Source organism: Cryptomeria japonica, chromosome 5 (assembly GCF_030272615.1).
Source record: "Cryptomeria japonica chromosome 5, Sugi_1.0, whole genome shotgun sequence".
Classification (NCBI taxonomy): Eukaryota; Viridiplantae; Streptophyta; class Pinopsida; order Cupressales; family Cupressaceae; genus Cryptomeria; species Cryptomeria japonica.
The window spans coordinates 12,050,646-12,074,833 of record NC_081409.1 but is presented as its reverse complement, the minus strand read 5'-3'; the positions used below and the strand labels follow the sequence as shown (position 1 = coordinate 12,074,833).

Below are 24,188 nucleotides of genomic sequence, written 5' to 3'. Positions count from 1 at the left end.
GATGAACATAAGAGTCACAAACTCTCACTTCTCCGGGTCCTCTTCCGATCACTCCTCTGTGAGGTAGCCCTGCATACTCGAAACTCCTGATCAGGGCATATATAACATATGAGCTCATATGGAATGATTTGGTAGGCCTTAGTCTTCTCAACTGCACATCCAGACTATTGCTAATAATTCTGGCCCAATGAAGCATTCCTTTTCCTTGGACTGTCACTTGGATGAAGAAGAACATCCACTTTTCGAAGTAGAAGGCTTGAGGAGCCCCTGTAACTCGATTGAGCAAAGTTATCAAATCTCTATACTCCTCCTAGAAGTCGATCCTATGTGGTGTGTTGGGAATCTTGTTCAGGCGAGGTCGACTTTTGAGCAACCAATTCTTGTTGATGAGATTCAAACAGGTATCAGGATCATCCTCATCCATTGACTTGGCTCCTTCTAAGCTTTTGTAAATCATATCTTTATGCTCTGGAAGATGAAGAGCTTCACTTATAGCCTCCTCTGAAAGGTAAGCTAAGGTGTTCCCTTCCTTGGATACGATCAATCTTGATTGTGAGTCATAGTGGCGGGCACACTCGATCATCAGCTCATGACACTGATTGCTGGAGGAAAACCTCCCGCCTTGATGATGCCACTTTCAATTATCTTCTTCGCAACAGGTGATGGCTTGCCAATGTAGGGGACCTCTCGAAACTTCTTCACATTGAAGTTTCCCAAGTTGGTATCTCCAATATTACTCCATTTGGACACGATCCTGGTCTCCAATTCGTCGTTCCTCAGATCTTCTTTGATGAGAGTCGGGCGACTAGTAGATGTTCCTGCCTTTGGAGTAGCCATCTTGACACCTACACAACATTTCAAAATTAGCTCTTAAGCATTAAGTGTAGAAATTAAGATTCAAAAGGAAGTTTTAAGATATTAATTAGGAAACTTCATGATAAATCTAGAGTTATCATTTCCTAATTAACCATGCAATACTTAGACTTTTCTAAAAAAAAGTCTAAAAATCAAATCTTGAACAAGGGTGTTAAGATGATTTCGCCATACCTCCTCTTGAGTATTAACCTCTAAGAAATGATGTAAAAATAGATTTCGCTAGGCAAAGTGTAGATCAAAGCCTTCTCTTGGATAAATTGCGCCTCCTCTAGCTTGAAAAGAATAAACCCCACTTCCTTCTAGCCTTCAACACTTAAAAGAAATTCGCTCCAAACCAGCTCTATTTCGCACCTCCAATTAGCTCTCCAATTTCACACTTAAAAGGATGATTGAATGAATTGAAATGTGAAACAAAACTCCTCCAATATATAGAGCGCTCACCCCTTGCTTCCTCTAGGCCGACTTGGCAAAAAAGGAGGTAAAAAAATAAATAAAATTTCAAAAAAGGGGGCCAACTTGGCTAATAAAAGCAAAAATAGTGCCTTGAGCGCTTTATTTTTAATTTTAATTTAATAAAAAATTAATTTTAAATGCCTCCAAAGTAAAATTTCGGTTTTCTCAAGGCTCAAAATTAATTTATTAAATGCCAAAATGCTTTTAATTTAATGCGAATTTAATTTTAATTTTCCAAATGCCTCAAAATTAGTAATTTTGGCGATCTAATGCAAATTGGAGAATATCAATTTTTAAAACATGGCTTAATGAAACTTCAAATAATTTCGCCCTGGACCCTCTCTGAGGGTCAAGAGCGATTTTGCAATTTTAGCCTTGAATACTTCGCATCTTGACTTGAAAATCTCCTGGAGGGTAAATTGATATTCAGTTAAGGTGTTGCACTTCAAATTTGACATTTTGCATGAGGAAAAATAGGTGGAAATGTCAATTTTGCCCTGGACCCTCTCCAAGGGTCAAGAGCGATATTTCATTTTTAAGTTATAATCCACCTTGGCTTGATTGTTGACCCTTCAATGTTACTTCTAAGATCCATTTCCTTGCACTACCAAGTTAATTCATCAATAATTTTGAAGGAAATAATGCCTTAGAGGAAATTTCGCCCTGGACCCTCAGCAAGGGTCAGGAGCGAGTTTCCTAATTTTGCTCAAGATTAGCATTTTTCAACGTTCAAAATCTCTTCAAGACATTTCAAAAAGATCTTCTCACTGGCTGCCAGACTTTGCTCTACCCAATTTGGGAGAAAAGGTGCAATTTTGGTGTTTTTTGCCCTGGACCCTCAACAAGGGTCAGGAGCGATTTTTTCAATTTTGACAAAAAATCTTCATTTCCTCATCAAAACATTTTCTCACCAAGCTAGATCATGTTAATGCTTCCAGACTAAGCAAGATTTTGCCTTTTCAAGTTTTCACCCTGGACCCTCAGCAAGGGTCAGGAGCGATTTTTTCAATTTGGACTCAATTCATCATCATTTTTTCTTGAATCTTTGTTCATCACTAGGTAATGACCTTGCTTTAACCACTCCCTCCAAATTTGCTTCGTTGTTGCAAGGTAAAATGAGAGTTTTCAACATTTTCGCCCTGGACCCTCTCTAAGGGTCAGGAGCGATTTTTTGGTTTTAGGCATATTTCTTCGTTCTTTAGACCTCAAATTACCTCTAAAGCATAAAACATCACATCCTCTTCTTATCCAAGCAAGATTTTGTCTTAATTCTTCAAATAAAGGAGAGAATCCTGGAAATTCGCTCTAGACCCTCAGTAAGGGTCAGGAGCGATTTTTGTAATTGCCTTCAAAATCCTGACTCTCCACAATCCTTCTTCACTTCAAGGAAATTTAAACATCATTTCAAGCTCATGTCTAGGCTTAGACTTGTCCAAACTCAGAGGAAAAGGCTGAATATTAAGTTTTTCGCCCTGGACCCTCAGCAAGGGTCAGGAGCGATTTTCCTATTTTGGCTTGATTGCTTCCTTGTTGATCATCCAAGTTATATTCAATGGGTAAGACATGCTTCCTTGATTCCATTCCAATCATAAAAACATTTTAATTTCGCAAGAAAAATGTGCTTTTGAAAAAATTCGCTCTGGGCCTTCAGAGAAGGTCAGGAACGATTCTTGCAGTTGTGACCAAAATCCTTCACTTTCCATCTTAAAATCACATTGCTAAGGAAGATGCCATCTTGCTTCATGCTATGAATAGGCTTTCATGTCCAAGAAAAGTCAAAAAATATGTTTGCAAAGAATTTCACTCTGGATCCTCAGCAAGGGTCAGGAGCGATTTTACCTTTCCTGGGCAATATTCCTTTATCTCATCAAGTCTGGATACTTTAACATGCTCACTTCACCCTCCACCATGCCTTTGACATCTCAAATCGACCAAATAAGGCTAGCAATGACTTCTATAAGATTTTTCGCCCTGGACCCTCTGCAAGGGTCAGGAGCGATTTTGATGATATCAACAAGATCCTCCATCATTTCAAGTCAAAACTCCTTCAGGTGGGTGGAGAAAGTCATTCATTTTCCCTTCATGCTCAAAATTTGATCTCCTTCCACTGCAAAATGAGGGAAATCAAAATTTCGCCCTGGACCCTCAATAAGGGTCAGGAGCGAATTTGTCCTTAGTCTCCAAAATTCATCATTTTTCACGTTTTCAAACCTTCAAAAGCATCGAGTCACATCCAATCATCCTTCCAGGAGACCCTGCACAAAACAATTTAGAAAAGTCAGTGACAAATAAGCTTTAAACCACTTTTCGCCCTAGACCCTCAGCAAGGGTCAGGAGCGATTTTACCCTTTTAGGCTAAACTGCTCAACATTTGAGTCTCAAACCACTTCACCAGGCAAAATTAGGTCACTTTCAAGGCCAGGAACCAGTTAGCAAGTCTTCTCAAAACAAGAATTTGTGTTTATGATGAAGTTCGCCCTGGGCCCTCAGCAAGGGTCAGGAGCAAATTCTCTGTTTCAGGCATCATCTTGCTTTCCAAAAATTGATCAAAACTCCCCCAGGCAAGAACACACAATTTCTCCTTCAAAAATGCTAACACTTAGTCAAAATTGGACTTTACCCTAAAAACCCTTATTAGATCTAACCTAAGACCTATTTGACTCCCCTGAAAGGCTTACCTTATATTAACAATCTCAATTCTTCAGGAGGGCATTTAACAATTCTAAAACTTAACTGGACTTGGCTTGAATGACGCCCAAAAGGAACCCCTAAGGTTTAGCCCTAGTCCAGGATTACCACTCACTCACTCAAAACCCTAAACACAGAGAGAAGAACAAGCAGAGAGAAAACAAGAACAAAAGCAAAAAGAGGGGGTCCCCATTCTAATGGGGCAATGTGTGAAATGGTCACAACAGGCATAAGCACAAAAGAAGCCATTTAAAACTCATTAGGAATACATTAATAATGCTGCATTTTTATGCAAAGCAAAACTTAAGAAAGAAACTATATCCTCTATCATTTTTTTTGGATTCTCTTCTATGCAAGGAAATGTCAATAGTGTAAAACATTAAAAGTGGAAGAATATTATTTAATGAATATCATTTTGTGCAGTAGTATCCTACATGCTGCACACAATCAGGGTTTACAAAACACTTATCAAACATAAGATCAACAAACAGTGCAATGTAAAGATCATAGTTATGTGATTCTCCAGGTCATTCATAAAATTTGCTAGTCCAAGCAGTAAGTGACACAAAACAAGTCAAAATGGATCATCTCACCAAGATTCTGACTCGGCAATTCTCTTCGAATTTTTTTGGCATGAATCTTGGAGTCAAGCATAAGACTAGACCACCTCAAAAACAGAGCAAAAGAAGGCCTCATTTGGATTAGCAAATGCCAATACTTTTGCCAAGTCCATGTATGCCTGATATGTATGGGGCCATAGGCTACTACAACAGTGTTTAAGGGGTACCAGAAGAATCCCGTCAAGGAAAATCTTGTCAATGAAAACTGAACTACATGAAAGTGCTTCATGCCTATCCTCACACTAAAAAAGAGAGACAAAAGTACAGAACTAGATGTGCTTCCCAGCATTAAGTTTTACTTTAGTGAGTTATTGGTCCTTGTCTCGATACTAAAAAATTGGTCATTTTCTACAAAGGTTAAAATGGAAGGAATGGTTAGAGATCATAAAAGTTATAGAGCTGTCACAAGAACTTGTCAAAATTTATTCCACACAAGCAAAGTAACATTCCAATGTCAACTCCAATATGCTCGCAGAGTTGAATACACTAGACAAGAGACAGAAAGAAAAGCTTAAACCAAAACTTGAAATTGGAGTCCATGTTCGAGCCAGAAAATCTTGAGTAATCAATAGCTGACCACTGCTACCCTGGAAATTTGATGAGTTTAGTGTTAATGATGCTCGATTAATATGCAATGAAGACCTTATATATGTATGCAGTTTTCATATGTAGCCTATAGCCTAAAAAATTGCAATAACAGTAAAATAATGATAAAGCTTTATCAGATAATTTAACATCTAGGAATTATTGACAGAGCAAAGAGTTGTGTGAAAGCTTACAGCTAGGAGTTTTAAAGAATGAAGTGGAACAACTCGGTCGTCATGATCTGCCGTGAATAGCATGATTGCTGGGTACTGGGAACTTTTCACCCCAGTCATTTCCCACGGCTTCTTGACATTATGAAGAGGTGAATATCTGCAAAATTTTAATGAAAAAGATGGTACCCAGTTGACCTCTATGGCTAACCTTAAAATGGAAATAAATACATGGGCATTTCTGACAACACCAAAAACCTTCTGAACTTCAATGGTTTTAATTTGATCCTTTTATAAAAAATCAATATATCTTATCAGTTCACTTTAATGTCATCCTGGGGTATGGGCTATGATTGTCTTCTTACTTGATCAGCCTATGGAACTCTTCTTCATTTTCTGAAGAACCATACTCGGTTGTCCAAGCATGCCCTGAAGATTGCAGAATATTTTCAACGCTCATGTACATTTAACATATGCAAGCACCTGACCAAAAACATTCTTCATAACAAAATTGAAGTATATGGAACACAATATCTACTATGTGCTGACCTGATACTTACCTATAGTGAACTTGTGGAAGCGTAGCATATCCATTACACCAGCTTGAGCTAAGGCACATCCAAAAAGATCAGGTCTCTGAGTTATACAGATAAGTCAGAATTCAAATGCCTAAAAGAGTCCAGAGAACCATATAAATTTTCCTTTTCTTTGAAATGCAAGACAAGGCAGGTAAGATTGTTGCTGAAGACAAAATAATAATCAATGATGATGATCAAGAGCACAGTCATAAGATTTTTTGGTGTAGAAAAATCAATTCATCAAACTGCTTACAAAAGTATCATACCTGATTTACGCAAGAAGCAACAAGGAGACCTCCATTACTACCTCCCTCAATACATAACCTTTTAGGTTGTGTATACCCCTCTGAAATAAGGAACTCGGCACAGGAAATGAAGTCATCAAAGCAATTCTGCTTATTTTCAAGAGAACCTGCTTTATGCCACTCCTCTCCATACTCTCCGCCACCACGAACATTTGCAATGGCACATATCGCACCCAGATGCTTTGCAATGACAATGCGTGCAATGTTCAATGATGGGGTGACACTAATATTGAAACCACCATAACCATATAATAATGCTGGATGCCTCCCATTAAGGGGGAAGTTCTTCTTGGACACAATGAACATCGGTATTTTAGTTCCATCCTTGCTAGACACAAAAACCTGAACACGGTAAAAATAAGTAGCTTGAATGAAAAACTTGTGAACCAAATCTTTTAGTCAGCAGTTGCTACAACCAAATTAGTTGGACTCAAACGAATGCTAGAGTGGAAACTTGAATGCAGTCATTATTGTTCTGATATAACACAAGAAGCAAAGTGTGTGCTTATCTTGAAGCTCCTGTAAGTAGAGCATAATTTGTCATTTCAAAGAGTCATCCTAAGTTGCCAGGCATTTTGCTTAGACTAATTTTGTCTTTCAACTATACTTCAGATCACTAGGTCTTTTCTGAACTGGCTTCTGCACAGATTAAGACATTTCAGCCTATCCCCTTCTACCTTATTTCTCATTTGCAAACGTTAACAGGATCAAAATGGTGAGCTGACATGATTATGACAATGTTAAAAGAAAAAAAATAACAATAGAAACCTGATATACCTGCCTAAGAATTAAGAAATATCTAAATTATGAAGTGAACAAAAAAAATGCAAAAAGAACGATCACCAATTTCAAAAACTGTGATATAGGGAAGAGATGATTATGCAAGCCTATAAACGTTTCTGAAGAACCATGTGATCCAAGGGAATGTCAGTGGTAAAAACTAATCACTTTTAGATGTATCCATATCACATAGCTTCTCTATTAGAAGGTAGCGAAAGAACATCAAGGTTAACCTTGGCACATATAGTAGTCTGCTCATTGAGCATTTGTAACTCCAAACCGGGTAGCCAGTTATGCCACTCACATAAACTTCAAGCTATCTATAAATATTATCATGTAAATGTACTGAAGACAAAGTTGGGCACATAAAACTAGGTGCTGATTATGATTTCATTAAAAAATTCAAAACATAAGAAATTGATATGAAAAATCAGGCCAAAGCCTGCTGGACCATCGGGGTCATGGTGTTTGATGTTCATTGTAGGTTGACAAGGACCTAGGAGATTGAATTTGAAACTTCTTGGTGAGTTATGTTGCAAAATGGTCTATGATGATGGTTTTGTATGATCAACTCACCGCGTTCGAATTCGAATTCGAGTTCAGCAACCATAAAATTCGGATGAATAACCGCAAGGGCAAAAAAATCGGCTTTAAATTCACCTTATATAAATTTAATTTTTAGAATATAAATAATATATTCACAAAAAGATCAAAAGAGTTTAAAATTGCTAAATAGATTTAGATTTGTTCACACCAAAACATATAAAATTTGTATAAAATAAAAAATTAATTTTATACCACATACAGAACATATATTATATATTTAATGAGCAAAATCAACATAAATATTAAATTCATAATTTATAAATTAAATAATATTAAATGTTAAAAATATAGAATATTGAATTTGTTAACTAAAAATATTAAAATTTAAATAATATTTTAGACATATAATATTATACTAATAAATTGAAAATATTTAACTTTAAATATAATTACATTAATCATATTTATTAATTATAGATATTAAAATTTACATAATATTTTAGACATATATAATATTATACTAATAAATTAGAAATATTTAACTTTAAATATAATTATATTGTTTATATAAATTGAATTCTAATAAATTCATAAATTAATAATAATAAAATTATCTTACTGTATAGTTTCAAGTATATCAAGAGTCAATTGCTTGATGTGAATCGTATCAAAATCGCTTGACGCAAAATGCCAGCCGCCATATTTCTGCTGCTTCCATATACAAAATTCCCCTATGCTGGTCGATGCAAAAGTGAAGACATAAATGCGGGGAAGACCGCTGAAAACCCACATGAAGGTGGAGCCCTAAAAAGGCGGAAAAATCCTCTTGAACTCTTAAGAAGCCCGAAAAAACACCTACAGTAAAGGTTTTTCTCAAACATATTTTATTAAATATGCCACGCTATTTAATCCGTACGAATTTGAAGCAAATTTGAACGAATTTTCAGCAATTGTTTGAAGTTCACCGAATTTTGAATTTCATGCATGAAATTCAGCGAATGCGGTGACTAAGTGATCAAGGATGGTGTGGGACATCTCTTAGAGTCTTCCGTCATAGACCTCAGAATGACCTTGGAAACAAAGTTGCCCCAACAAATATGTTGTGGCGATTTCTTTTTGTAGAACAGGCAAATTTGCCATGGTGCAAACATAACATTAACTTATTGGCAAATTAGATGTTTTGATGGTGAATTTATTTGCCATGGTTCCAATTAGGTGTCAAATTAGAAGTTTTTGATGATCGAACTTCCAATTTGTTGATTGGTTTCTGATTTTTTGACAAGATGTGATGTCCCCTACTAGGTTTAGATCTGTTTTAACCATAATTAATCTATTTCAATATACTTAAGACTTAAACTAAATTGATTAGGAGACAACTCTATTCTTAGCTCTTTCCTTAACATAAATTAAATCTGTGATATTCCATAGTTTTAAATAATTTATCAATTATTAATGAATAAATTGTCAATCCACCATACTAGACAATTAATTCTATCATATTAAATAGTTAATTTTATCATCCATAATTCTTAATACAAAGTTCAATCCTTGTCACTACTCCAATTTTAAGGAAGGAGGAGATGACTATGTTGCCAAGCGCTTAGATACCAAACTCAATAGGCTCTCTCAAAGTTTACGTATCCAAGCCCTTACCCTATCTATGGAAGAAGAACTAAATCAAATTGAAAAGAATAATACATGGATTTTAGTTCCTAGACCTAAGGATAAAAATGTAATTGGAACTAAATGGGTGTTTCGAAATAAGTTGAATGAGCAAGGTGAAGTTGTTAGAAATAAAGCAAGACTTGTTTGTAAAGGTTATTCTTAGATGGAAGGTATTGATTTTGAGGAGACTTTTGCTCTGGTAGCTAGAATTAAAGCTATTATATTATTTCTTGCTTATGCTACTTACAAAGATTTCAAGGTTTATCAGATGGATGTCAAGTTAGCCTTTCTTAATGGTGAGCTGGAAGAAGAAGTCTAAATTGAGCAGCCGGATGGTTTTCAGTTGACAGATCAAAAAGATATGGTTTGCAGGTTTGTTGATGTGTTTTTTATGCACATGTGAACACAGAATAAAATACCAAGGTATCTTATCCTCTCTTGAACAAACTTATCTGAATGTTGAAGATTTGCCTAAGGATCAATCGAAATAACTCCAAGGTTCTTATATGTAGGGTCTCTACGTGTGGATAAGTTCAATTTGGTGTGATGTGATCATGCTGGATTCACAAGGGGACTTACATTTGAATGTCCGAGCGTTTAATCTGCTTGAACTCAAGTCCTGTCTACTCACCGGGAAGAATAAAGAAATAGCAAAAGGTATAGGGTTTAGAGAGTCTATTCTAGGACCTAGAATGTAAGAAGATGGATGAGTGACACATGATATTCATTCTAACATGGCATTTCCACTTCAAACCATCAACAAGAAGGCACTAGGATCAATTTCGCTTTGGACCTATTGACGTGTCTGAAATCACATTGCTACGACTCCATCCAACCAACGCGGAATAGAATGTACTCACTGAGTATCCTATCCTCTCTTGAGATAAGGAAATCCCTCAAGGTTTTGATTGTCAGGTCTTGACTGCGAGATTACTCAGTGGTTTGATATGTTTTGCTGGAAACACAAAGGGGACTTACGGTGAGATGGACAATTTTTGGATGAGTTCCCTAAAATTCTAACAGTCTCGTTATCGGTTGATTTCAGTTGGATCGATACTACTTCAGCTAGACTATGGGGTTTCTTCTTGGTAAAAAAAGGGAAAAAGAGGGATAAGGAAAAGAGGTACAGAAAATCTAATTACTTAACTAAGATAGCATGTTCAAGAAAAACAGACAGACACCTTCAATTAACCAGATTTAACACTATCAGCTATTTAAGCACAATGTTTGTAAGAATCTAGTGCGATCTTCAAGGGAAAATAAGTTTTCATGCTATTAAACATAAATTCAAAATTTTATCATTCATTCATTAACTGTCTAATAACCAAACTAAGCATATGAGAGGGTTCAGATTAACCATGCAAAGGGAATGACAGTCAGTCAGTCCTTAATAGTATGAACAATGAGAATTCTATCAGATGTTTATCCTAAAATGCTATTGAAAAATAAATGACATAACAGAATAATTTAAATGGTGAAGAAGGAGACCATGCACTCACAAATGAAATGAAAACAGCCTTAATTTTCCATTAATCCTATGTAAATTTCGCCAAAGCTTCAGCAACAATCCTTGAACTTCTTACAAAATGAGGGAAAACCAGTCCCTTTAAATAGATTTCCAAAAATAGATGAATGGCCGAGATTTAAACTACACAAGTGGCCCATATTCGTGTTTACAAAAGGTATCCATACCCATAAATGGAAGGTAAATAACAGCAACCACCCAAAGGGGAGCAATAACTACCTAAAAAAGGTAATTAAAATTATCCATAACAATTCAAAAAGTGCACATGCACAAAGTTTAAAGTTTACAGCTGACTTGGCAGTCAAATATGAACTTTTGGCCAAAAAGTGCTTTTTCAAATTTAAAAGAAAAATGCATTCTAAGAAAGCACTTTTTCTTTTCCAGCTTCATATCCCTTTCCTAAAAATTGATCCTCGCCATGCAAATATTCTTTCCAAATGTCCCGACCTGCTGCACGCTCTTCACGAACATACTCTTGGAACCTGATACACAACTGGAACAGCATCGTGAGCTGAGGCATAGGGGGATGACATATTTTATACTGCATGCCCTCGAGATAATGATCTACGTGCTTCAAACCATCCTGCCAGCTGGACCGATTACACTCAAAGTGCAAAATGTCTGAATGTAGTTTGCCGGCAAAATCCAAATCCTCAGTGGAGTAGGCGATCCTATCCGCTCTCAATCTTTTCTCCCAGTCTGGTTGCACTACGTCATCAAACAGATCATTTTTCCACCCTAGAACCATTGATCGAAGGATTGTCTTGCCAAATTCCCGCATGTTCTTTAGAATTCCCTCGCACGCATCTTGCTCTTTGTCAATGATTTCTCTTGTCTCGCTTTTCATGGTGATGGTCCAGTACCATTCTTTAAAAACGTTAATATCATGGGGGTCCAAGATGGCGGAGAAAGTAGGGATCTATGCTTGGGTCCAAAAAAGAGCTCTTACGAGAGGAAGAGTTTTAGTAGCTACCTCATGGACTTTGAGGCATTCCCGTTTTACCTCGAGCAGCTTGACCAAAACGGTCTCTCGATGGTGGGCCATTTCTTTTACCTCTTCAATGATTTGCTCTCCCCTTTCTTTAAGGCCCTGCATCCATTCCTTGACGGCCTTGGCAGTATCTCGTACTCCTTCAAATTCTGCAGTGGTCCTTTGCGCCAATGCTATCGAGGGAATGTGGGATTCGGCGGCATTATGCAATGGTCTCAGGAGTTGATCAATATACCCCTCAGCCTGCTCAGCACGAACTCAATACATGTCCTTTTTAGTCGTTATCTCTTCAAGTTGTCTGAGCATGTTTTGCACAGAGTCCTTGAATTCCTCCCTTTCCTGTTCCTTGGTGGCTCGTCCGATGGGGGCGGTTGTGATGCTATAATCACCCAGAGTAATTTGATCTATTGGCTTATCGACAGGTGGGGTGGCGATATGAAGGGTACGGTTCCTTTGCTCATCTTTGGTTATCCGGGAATATGCTTTAGGCTTTTTCTTCCCCTTGGACTTGGCTTCGCCTATGCGCGAGAAGATGTCTTCCAAGTCGATGAGCGGCTTGGTGGCTGCCTTGCGCTGAGCTCGAGCAACTGACCAATCTTGAGGTATGGTTTGGGCTGATGCTATAGTTAAATTTGCACTCTGCCCTTTAATGTTTTCAGCTGGCTCATTGCATATTTGCAGCTGCTCCGTTATAGGAGTGGAGGAAGTGTCAAGTCCTTTGCTCGTAGCTGAGTTCTCTCCTACTTCACTGAACAATTGTCTGGTATCTTCATGTGATGGTTGTTCTTTAGTCCTTTCAGGCTCGTGGGTCTCATCTGTCATTTGCTCTCCTTCAACAGTGAAGTCATCCTTGGCAGTACTATGCAATTGCAATTCATGGCAGCTCCCCTAGGTGGGTTCATGCACCTCAACCCCTTGAGTAGACGGAATTTCTCCTTCCTCCACTTGATTCTCAGGTTCGACAAACTCAATGACCTTCACCTCTGTATTTAGCATGTCTTGTGCAAGAGGATCATCAGCTTTGAATGCATCAATATCGCTCTGAGAAGGCGGAGCAGGTATATAATCTAGTTCTATTACATCATCAGATGAATTGGGGTCTTTTGATGATGAAGTGACCTCTGGTCTCCTAATAGGGATCTCCTCCCTTCTTGTTCTTTTAGATGTTCGAGTCCCTCTGCTAGCTTTAGCCTTCTTCCTTTTTTCGGGCTTTTCAACCTCTTCCTTTGGTGCACTCGAGGTTCTCTCATCTTCAGAGGACTGAGAATCAAGGCTACCCATCATTTGGTAGGTGAATTGGACTCCCTCATGAATCAGCCGCTCAATTTGCTGGCGTAACCACTGATCAGTGTACCTTCCTGGGGCTGCCATGATTGCCTCAAAATCAGTGATTGGATCTTGTGACCAGTTGATGCCTGGCAAGAGATGTCTTACTGCCTCAAATTCTTGGACTTGTAAGCGATTTCCTGAATCTGTTAACTAATCTGGGACCCGACAGTATTCATAGAGTCGCATTTGCTGCACACTCAGCCTTGAATATTAGCATCATCGAACCTCGTAGTCATCAGAGTAGTTCTTCCAATAATCTTCAACTGACTCCTTTGCTCTGTATCACCTACCATAGGCTCTCTTTGTAGGATTGTCATGATTAAAGCATTTCCTTTGGAAATGTTCCTGTAAGCCGTAAGAGGCCAATTCTGCAAGGGATTCTTCTGCATGGGCTGGATTCTTCAGATGGACATCAAGGTTACCTATAATCATAGGGAAGACGAATCCAAACTGCTTCTTGTCTCTGAGTAAACTATTTGCCGGACGTGACTGCCTTGCGACTTCCAGAAGAACTATTTTGTGGTTGGGTATCGCAGAAGTCGGAAAGGAGCGCCCTCAAAGCCGGCTATTCGGATGTAGGAGAATCTTGGGAACTGAATGAACCAGGCACCATACCTTTGTATCAGAATGGTAGCTTGCTCTGAAAGCCTTATGTGTAGTCCTCCTTGCATCAACCTGACCAGGCGCATTGTGAAGGCGTCATTGACGTGCTCATACTGACCAACTGCACAGGCAGGGCTGCTCTTTTCCCTCTGAGCTATGTCCTGATAGTGTAATTGTGGATAACAATCATATACCTTTATCTGATTGGGCCCATTCCCAATTTCACCATTCATGATTAAACCTGGCAGTGGTTGGTTTCTGGCGAACATGTAGACTAGATAGGATGTCATAGTAAAGTACTTTTTCGCCTCAAGTTCGCTCAATTGGGTATGGATGTTGTCACTTATGCTCTGGGCCCAGTCGTACTTGGATTTCCCAGCGAAGACCTGTTCTGTAAAGTAGAACATCCACTCTTCAAAATAGTTAGATTGGGGGAATCCCATAACCCTGCTGAGCAATGTGACCATATCTCCATGCTCATTGTGAAAGTCCCTTCTGGGGGTCATTTTCCCAATTCTGATGCTTGGAGGTCTTCTCTCTTTGTACCACTCCTCGTTTATCAATATTCTGCATTTGGCAGGGTTCATATCATACGCCACCTGCGCTTCATCTATAGTTGTTGCTATGGGGTTGTTCGGAAAGGGGATGTGTCACCAATGGCTTCAGGAGTGAAGTCAATGAGGACCATATTCTCAAGGAGCACCAATCTGGTGTTTGGTTGGTAATGTCGAGCAGCCTCTACTACCAGCTCATAGTTTTGCACTGACAGGGGAAATCCTGCTGCCTAGGCGATGCCACTCTCCATCATCCGGCTAGGCCTGCCATAGGCATTAGGGGAGAAAACTCTATCTCTGAAATCTTGAATATCAATGCACCCCAGGTCAGTATCACCTACATTTTCCCACACACTTTGAACTTTTGATTCCCTCAATCCTCCTCTCTGATACTGATATCTCATCTTTTCGACTCTGCGAAGGATGTCTGACTTGGATGCTCGGGATGTTTCGGCTACACCAAGTGTCTTTGAGGACTCCACCGTAGATTTAGGCATCTATCCTGCACAGCCAAACACGGATTACGAGACAATATGAAGGGAACGAAGTGGGTTAGATAAAAGGGATACGTTAGCAAACAAGGATTAATTTGAAAACCGAATTTAAAGAAAGCATGACACTTTAGCTAAAGAGCCTGATTGATTTAGACGTGAACATTTATGAAGCTCTTCGATTACAAATTTATTTATGCGGCTGCGGTTTAAGGCCTTAGGCGATTTCGACTGCTAAATCCGCACCTAGATATTTTAGGATTGATTTTCAAAATGGACGAGATTTAAGATTTTCCCCAAGTCTGAAAAATTGCGTTCTTGGTTGACTCCTGGGAACAGACTCTGATTTCAATTGCTTTGCCTGACGCCTTATAAACGGGAAAAGATGCGGTTTAAAGATTTAATCATTTTAATCAATTTCGTGCAAACACATCTATCCAATTTTGCATATATTTTGAATGATTTTAAGAGAGACAAAGAAAACTTACCTGGCGAAATGAATGGCGTGAATCCGCACAATCTGGCCTGCAGGAATGATTTCCTTTGGATTTTGAAAAAAATGCCTCTCTTATGCCCTATGTTTGAAAAGACAAACTCACAATTTGCAAATTTGGAATGGGAGAGTTCTGCAATTTCAAATTTTAACGGTTAACTTCCTATTCCTAATTTTCACGCCTAAATTTGGAGAGAGAAATGCAGTTTAGAAACTTAGACTTAGCGATTTTTACCTTGGTGATTTTGCCTCCTGCGTGATTTTTGCCTTGGGCGTTTTGGGTGTTCAAAAACCTTCACACTCCTGCGATCTTACCTTGGGTGTTTTGGGTTAATGGCAATTTTGAAAAGGGTTTGTAACATTTAGAAATCGTGATTTTTCTCCTATATGAACTTCGGCATTTTGTTTCTCTCTGCAAAGTATGAAAACCTCACGTGATTACTATGGCGTCTTTTAAGGCTCTTGTAAACTTTATAAACAAAATCACGATTTACCCTTAGCTCAACTCTGGCAATTTAAAGCTGTTTGCAAACTGTTGATGTGTATTTTGTACACAATCATACACAGAATAAAATACCCAAGGGTACCTTATCCTCTCTTGAATAAAGTCTCTGATTGCTGAAGATGTCGCAAAAAGGATCAATCAGGGTGACTCCAATGTTCTTTTATGTAGGGTCTCTACGTGTGGATAAGCACCAGTGGTCGTTGTGATTGCCGTTTCATCAAGGGGACTTACGTATCCGAATTGCAGGAACAAGATTTCCTAATACTAATGAATTCCAAAAAGATCAAAAGGGTGAGGCTTGCAAGAGATAAACTCTAATCTAATCCTAAGAATGACTCAATGTAGGCTAGACTTGGCAAGATTCTACCAACTTCAGTATTGCCAAGGAATTACAACTTTACTAAAACTGATGCGATCTTCTAAGGTGAATAATGATTTTCAAATCATCAAGAATCATAGGCACTACCATGAAGGTACATATCAATGACTCAATAATGAATGAAGGTTTATGCAATCCAAATATTTCCAGTCGACCACACAAGGCGTCCTTACAATCAGTAAGAAGCTAGTGGTTTGGAGTATGAATCTCACCAAAGATCAAGCCCAACACTTAGTCCTTCAAATTTAAATACTACTTTGACTAAGAATGATTCAAGAGAATAAACAACCATGAAGATAACCACAAGAATTGCAACAAAACACCATAACTTCAATATTTTATTGATCTCAAAGCCATCATAAACAACAATTGTTTAAAATTCCTTCTTCAAAGCTCAATCTTGCTACAAAATAACTTGCTTCTCAAAAACTCTAACTATTTCTTATTGCTCTCTCTTAATTCTAATTTCTCCTATCTATCTATCTCTATATATCAACATGAAAATGAATGAGGGTATAAATAGCATCCTCAATTACAATAAACGGTCCAGATCAAAAGAAGATCACTGGCTAAGATTATGACACCTAAACCCTAATTAGGGTTTATTACAAATAGCCCCCTTTTTATTGCACAACATTAAATGCATAGCCAAATATTAAATTTGGCACAAAAATCTAGGAAACATAGACCAATGACAATTAAGGTGCCACATCATCTATAACAACCTTTCTTCTAGAATCTTATTCCCTTTCCAATGCTCCTTTTTAGCATATGCAATGAATCTAGACACGATTCCTTCGATCTCAGCAATTGGAATCTCGGGAAGATTCCTCATTCGTTCCTCCAAGTGGATGACCTGATCGAAAGCCTTGAGCAGAGCAGTGTCCCATCCAGGTTCAAGTTCTTTGATTTTCTCAATCAAGAGCATGGTAGCAAACATCTGATCCCGTTGCTCATCTGTAATAACATTCTCATCTTTGCAAAAGATGACCTTGACTCTATCTTCTAATTCTTGCAAATCCACATCTGTCTCAACTGCAATCCTCCTGCCAAGAATAGTACATAATACTTCAAACACCTTGTCCTGGATCGGGTGGATAATCTCTTCAACCTAATTGCATTTGTTACTGATATCCTCAAAAAGAACTTCCTTCATCTGGAGTAAAGTTGACCATTGGAGTAAACTATGAGGTCCTCCATCCATTATCCTTTCTTGTGCTAGGACCTTCCTTGATGTTTGCCTGATTACTTGCAGGACAGGAATGATAACATCCTTAGTATGAGCAAAAGCAGCTACAGTTATCATTAGGTTGTGGATGACCTCAAGAACCTGAATAGCTCGGTGAATGGTCTGCATCATCCTTGTTGCAAATTCAATAGCAACTGTATGGGATTTGTCAATCCAAGAGCTCATAAGCTGAACCAAACTCCTAACTCTCTCTCCCTCGCCAACTGATTCAAGGGGAAGTGCCTGTGCAAGAGATACCGCTGGATCCTGACGCCTCAAAGGCTGATTGAGATGACTAAAGTAGCCTCTCCAAGCACTGACCTCTCGCTCAAGCTTCCTATTCTTTTCCATTTCTTCTCTAAGCTTGTCCTTAAGTGCCTCAAATGAATCAGTGGCATCATCCAACGTCTGCTCGGCTATGAGTGGACCAAGCTCAAATGTCTCTACATCATATTCCTCTGCGAGGATCTCACCTTCATACTTGTCCACTGCTGGTGTAGCTATCTGCAATTTCCTGGATCCTGTCTCATCTCTGATCATCTTGGACATCTTAGTAGCCTTCCTCCTTTCTGTCACTTCCTGAGAATTTCCAACAAGGCTCTCTAAATCAATCACATTAACTTCGTCCTCGATCACAATCACCCTTGTTAGTCTCTCTTTTAACCAATCTGGAATGGCAAATCTTGTTTCTCTAACCTGTATCTCCTTAAGCAATGTTTCTTCTTCTCTGAGAGGAGATGTCACTTCGTCATCGTTCTTGTCTTCATGTAACTCATTAACTCGGAGAGATTGGCTTGATGAACGTTGAGGTGCCTGTCCTTCTTCCTGTTTATCGTTTTGTACCATTGATTCCATAGATTCCTCCATTTCAAGTGTCCTCTTCTCCTGTCGGGAAGATGTGCCGGATGAACGATCTCTGTTGGCTTCTTGCTTCTTCTTGGAGGATTCTCTTTTCTCGGGTCTCTCTTTTCTCTTTGAGCCTCTAGGATGGGGGTTGCCTTCACTTACGCTTCGAAGGTTGCCTTCACTTGTGTTTCTGGGATTAGGATTACCTTCACTTACACTTGCTCCTCCTTCGGATGGCCTTTCCTCCAAAGTAAAAGTCATAGATATGCCTTGCTCTCTCAACTTTTGATGTTGCACATCAACCCATCTGCGAGTACAAGACAAAACTGGAGCCATCAAGGCATCTAGATCCAAAATTTTAGGTTCATTCCAATCTAGCTTCACTGCTTTGCTCTCTCGGTCATAAGATGATTGGAGATGTCTGCCACTGTCCTGAGCTTGGTCGGCCACTCTGTAAATTTTGCATTTCCTGATGAAGTCTGAAGGCAATCTGAAATGCATCTTTCTTTTCACTTCAAGATCATCTGAGAGATTCATCACAAAGTCCTCTACCTGAGGTTCATGTCTGTATTTCCTTCCGACTGTCTCTTCTATATACCCATAAGGATCAAAACTCTCTCTCATGGCAAAGAATGAAAATGAATATAAAGCTAACTCCTTTTCTGCATCATCCATGGCTAGAGCATTAGGACATACCTCAACTGAATTTCCTAGTATGATAGGAACAGGAACTCTATTTCCATGCTTGTGTCTGAATGCCTTTGCATACGCTGCCAACTGTCTAGTTACCTCAAGTAACACTATTCTGTCTGTCGGATATCTTGGCAACATGTAGGGAGGTGAAGGACATCCATGAACTCTAATATATGTAAACTTCTGAAATTGGATGAACCAAGCACCGTACCTCTTTACAAGCTCTTGTGCATCTTGAGATAGCCGATTGTGAATCCCGCCTTGCAATGTCCTAGTGATGTTCATTGTGAAGGTATCATTGACTAACTTGTAGTCACTTCCTGGCGGATGATGCAAATGAACATAGGAATCACAAACTCTGACTTCCCCGGGCCCTCTTCCGATCACTCCTCTGTGAGGCAGTCCTGCATATTCAAAACTCCTGATCAAGGCATACATGATGTATGAACTCATGTAGAAAGACTTGGTAGCCTTCAGTCTTCTTAACTGCACGTCCAAGCAATGGCTAATTATTCTAGCCCAGTGAATTGTTCCTTTTCCTTGAACTATCACTTGGATGAAGTAGAACATCCATTTCTCAAAATAGAAGGCTTGAGGAGCTCCTGTGACTCGGTTGAGTAATGTTATCAAATCTCTGTACTCCTCCTGGAAGTCAATCCTATGTGGTGTGTTCGGAATCTTGCTCAGGCGAGGACGACTCTTGAGTAACCAATTCTTGTTGATGATGCTCAAGCAAGTGTCTGGATCATCTTCGTACATGGACCTGGCTCCTTCTAAGCTTTTATAAATCATATCTTTATGTTCTGGCAGGTGAAGAGCTTCACTGATAGCCTCCTCTGAAAGATAAGCCAAAGTGTTTCCTTCCTTGGACACGATCGATCTGGACTGTGGATCATAATGGCGAGCACACTCGATCATCAACTCATGGCACTGGATTGCTGGAGGGAAGCCGGCCGCCTTGATAATGCCACTTTCAATTACTCTTCTTGCGACAGGTGATGGCTTGCCAATGTAAGGGACCTCTCGAAACTTCTTCACACTGAAGTTTCCCAAGTTGGTATCTCCAATGTTGCTCCATTTAGACACGATCTTGGTCTCCAATTCTTCGTTCTTCTGATCTTCCTTCATGAGGGCTGGACGACTGGTAGATGCTCCTGCCTTCGGGGTCGCCATCGTGACACCTACACAACATTTCACAATGAGTAATAGATTTTGCAATATAGGAATATAGACTAGATTAAAGATAGAATTTAGGAAACTTCATGATAAGTCTTTGAATTATCATTTCCTAAATACGATTGAGCTACTGGAAATTCAAAATTTCAAAATTCAAAATTCAAGACTAAGACTAGGACGATTAAAATTCAAAATTTGAACAAGGGAACCTCGCCATACCTCACTTTGAGAGCTAACTCTAACAAAAGGATGCAAAATTAGGAAATTCGCCTAGGCAAAATGAAGATTGAAGTCTTCAACGTGAGCTTCCTCTAGCAAATGCGTCTCCTTTATTAACTTCACCACCTTGAGGGCAAATTCGCTCCACCATAAACAAAGTTCACACTCCTCTTGATGAGATCTCGCACTTCCCTATTCGCCTCTCCAAATCGCATATGAACAATGATTGAATGATGGTTAAAACATGCTCACATACCTTCATTATATAGGCGCTCACCTCTTTGCAATCCCTATAGGCCGACTTGGAAATAAGGCAAATAACAACAAAATTTAAATAAAAGAGGAGGCCGACTTTTGTAAAAACATTACAATAAAACCCAAGCGCTCTCTTTTTATTTAATTTAATAATTAATTAATTTTAATGCCTTTGTATTTAATAATTTCGATTTTTAAAAAGGCTAAATTAATCATTAAATGCCTCATGCGTTATTTTTAAATGCTAATTCAATTAAATATTTCAAGTTTTATCGATTTTTAGCATTTAATGCATTTCGAAAATATTGGCGCCTAATCATGGGAGGATTTTGGAATATTAACAATATCGCTTTGGTCCCTGGGAGAGGGACAGGAGCGAACTTTGTGTTTGAGCTCAAAATTGTTGACTTTCGACGTTAACCCCTTGTTCATCATCTTCCTAAAGACATTTTCGATCTTGCATGTCCTTGCCTTGACGTGGTCTAGGAAGGAAATGATTGTTTCAATGAATATCGCCCTGGTCCTCTAGTGAAGGACAGGAGCGAACTTTGTTCCTTGTGCTAATCCTTGATCATATCAACTTTCAATTGCTTTCAAAATGTAAAATAGTGTCTCTTACTCCTTCTTGAACGTTTGAAACGGAAGTGACACCTCAAAATTGGACACACTTGCATATTTCGCTCTAGTCCCTTGGAGAGGGACAGGAGCGCCTTAGTCATTTCTCATCACTTTTCGTGGTCTCTGTAACCTTGCTTTCCTTCGAAGCACCTCCAACATCTTCGCCACCTTGCGCCTTGGCTTGGATCCGACCAAACTTGGAAGGGACGACTTGATAATCTATATTTCGCCCTGGTCCCTAGCAGAGGGACAGGAGCGATTTTACCTCTATAGGCTAAGTCATTCATTGCCAATGTTTAAAACTATCTTCAATGGATTCATTATGCTCCCCTTCACTCATCTCCAACATGAAACTTGTTCCAACTTTGTGGGAAATTTGCTTCATGAGGAAATCGCTCTGGTCCCTTGGAGAGGGACAGGAGCGCCTAGGACAAAATATGTTTCACTTTGCGTCTTGCAACCTTCAAAATTATCTTCAATGGAACGACTACGCCTTCTTTTATTTGCCTCAAACTTAAAACTTTCTTCCTCTTCGCCAAAAACTTGTCCTCTAAGAAAATCGCTCTGGTCCCTTGGAGAGGGACAGGAGCGCCTTGGGCAATTTCATCAAGTTCTCGAGTTATTTACAACTTCATTCTTTTTTGAGGCATTCCAAACATCTTTACCATCCTGCCCTTTGGCCTGGACTTAACCAAATTCGGAAGGGAATGCTAGATAATGTATATTTCGCCCTGGTCCTTGACTGAAGGACAGGAGCGATTTTGTATTTATTAGCTCAATTGTGTTTCGCCAACTTTCAAAATTCATCTTTGACGGATTGGTTGGGTCGCCCTTCATTCATTTCTAGCTTGAAATTCGCTTTTCCTTGGTCCAAAACTTGTCCTTTGAGAAAATCGCTCTAGTCCCTTGGAGAGGGACAGGAGCTATCTTTAAAATTCGCCTTGGTCCCTGACAGAGGGACAGGAGCGAACTTGACTTTTTGGGTAAATTTTCTCTTTCGGGATCCATTCAAGTTATATTCAATAGGCAAAACGTACCTTCCTTGATCTCTTCCAATCCAAAAATCGTTTAATCCTGCAAGAATAAGGCAAACTTGGTGTTCGAGCTCCGGTCCTTCAGTGAGGGACAGGAGCGATTTTGTCATTTTAGCATATTTCCTTGCTTGCAAATTACTTCAAACTATATTCAATGGACAAAAGATGCCCTCCTTGATCTCTTCCAATCCAAAAATCGTCTTGGTCCTGCAAAGACAGTGCAATTTTGAGAAACAAGCTCCAGTCCTTCAGTGAGGGACAGGAGCGATTTTTGTCCTTAAGGCCAAATGTTCAACTTTCATTGCAAATGACTAAGTCTGGATGCTCCATTAGGTTGATTTCATCTCTTATTGCGTTCTTGATGCCTTAATTTTGATCAACTAAGACCAAAATGGTCTAAGTAGGCCATTTCGCCCTGGTCCCTGGCTGAGGGACAAGAGCGATTTAACCTTAAACCTTGAAACTTGCCATTTTTGAGTCTCAAAATCTTCAAAAACCCCCTATTTATGCTCAACTGCATCTCCTGGCGACCCTGCACAAGACAAATGAAACAAGTTAATAACCAAGAGGTATAAAATACCAACTTCGCCCTGGTCCTTGACTGAAGGACAGGAGCGATTTTACCCCTATAGGCCAAAATATCAAGAATTTAGGCTTTCAGTCACTTCACAAGGCATTACTAGGTCATCTCCGAGGCCAGGGGTCAATTATCAAACTTTCCAAAATTTGGTCAAAAATCACCCGAACAAAATCTTATAATTCCATCATTAACACTTAGGTAAAATTTGAACTGGCTTTCAAAATTCCTACTGGACCTAGACAGACACACCTGACATCCTGACAGACTCATCCTATTTCAAAATTGCAATTCACGCGAGGATGCTCAATAATCTTCAAAATTTGACTAGACTTCGGCTTGAAAATATCAACAGGAAACCCTAAGGCTTAGCCCTAGTCCGGACGACTCACTCACTTACTCAAAACCCGAAAAGCAAAGAGAAGAACAGGCAAAACCGAGCAAAAAAGAGGGGGTCCCCATTTTAATGGGGCGATGTGTGAAATGGTCACAACACAAACTTTGTTAGGAAATCACGATTTTCCTCATGAGGTGCGATTTTCGGCATTTGGGAGGGGATTGCAAAGTTTGACTTCTAAAATCGCGGTTTGGGGAGTCTTCTAAAACTTCGGCGTTTGGAGGTTATTTGCAACTTTTAAAACCTTCTTCACTTACCCTTCATGCGATTTTCAGGGTTTCATGTTGCTTTTGCAAGTTTTCACTTTTGGCATTTATCCCTTAGATCGCGATTTTCGGGGTTTTTAGATGCTTTTGCAAGTTTTACGAAAATCGCGATTTTACCTTGGTATGCAAACTTCAGGTTTTGAGTTTACTTTTCAAACTTTCTCAATTTCTTAAACTTACCCTCATAATGCGCTTTTCAGGGTTTCATGTTACTTTTCAAACTTTTATACTTTTCGCACTTATCCCTTATAATGCGATTTTCGGTGATTTGATTGCTTTTGAAAACTATTTACTTCTTTCACCTTTCCTCCATAACGCGATTTTTGGGTTTTTAGTTGCTTTTGAAAACTTTTAACTTTTCGCACTTATCCCTTCTAATGCAATTTTCGGTGATTTGATTGCTTTTGAAAACTTTTTACTTCTTTCACCTTTCCTCCATAACGCGATTTTCGGGTTTTTGGTTGCTTTTGAAAACTTTTAACTTTTCGCACTTATCCCTTATAATGCGATTTTCAAGAAATGGAGAGAGTTTGCCAAGTTTTACTTCTTGCATTTTATTCAATACTGGTGAATTTCGGGGATTTCACCCATTTTGTAAATTTCTCAAAAACCTTTGCCATTTTCCCCTTTAGTGCGAATTTTGGAAAAATGAGACATTTTGTCAACTTTTGACACTTTGCATTTTTTTATCTCCTCTATATCCTTTGGCGAAAATCGGCACTTTGGGTCCTTATGCGACCTTC

At 39.0% G+C, this 24,188-nt stretch overlaps 1 protein-coding gene across 1 annotated transcript in view; it reads right to left on the bottom strand.

The window, feature by feature from the left end:
- The window catches only part of LOC131077977 (uncharacterized), an 88,710-nt gene that overhangs the window by 27,991 nt on the left and 36,531 nt on the right, over positions 1 to 24,188 (bottom strand). Inside the window, exons 8-11 of the mRNA XM_058015587.2 lie at positions 6,237 to 6,617; positions 5,953 to 6,028; positions 5,758 to 5,821; positions 5,417 to 5,552 (exon numbers count right to left, since the gene is read on the bottom strand). Coding sequence (XP_057871570.1) covers positions 5,417 to 5,552; positions 5,758 to 5,821; positions 5,953 to 6,028; positions 6,237 to 6,617 — 657 coding nt within the window. The remainder of the gene's footprint in view (positions 1 to 5,416; positions 5,553 to 5,757; positions 5,822 to 5,952; positions 6,029 to 6,236; positions 6,618 to 24,188) is intronic.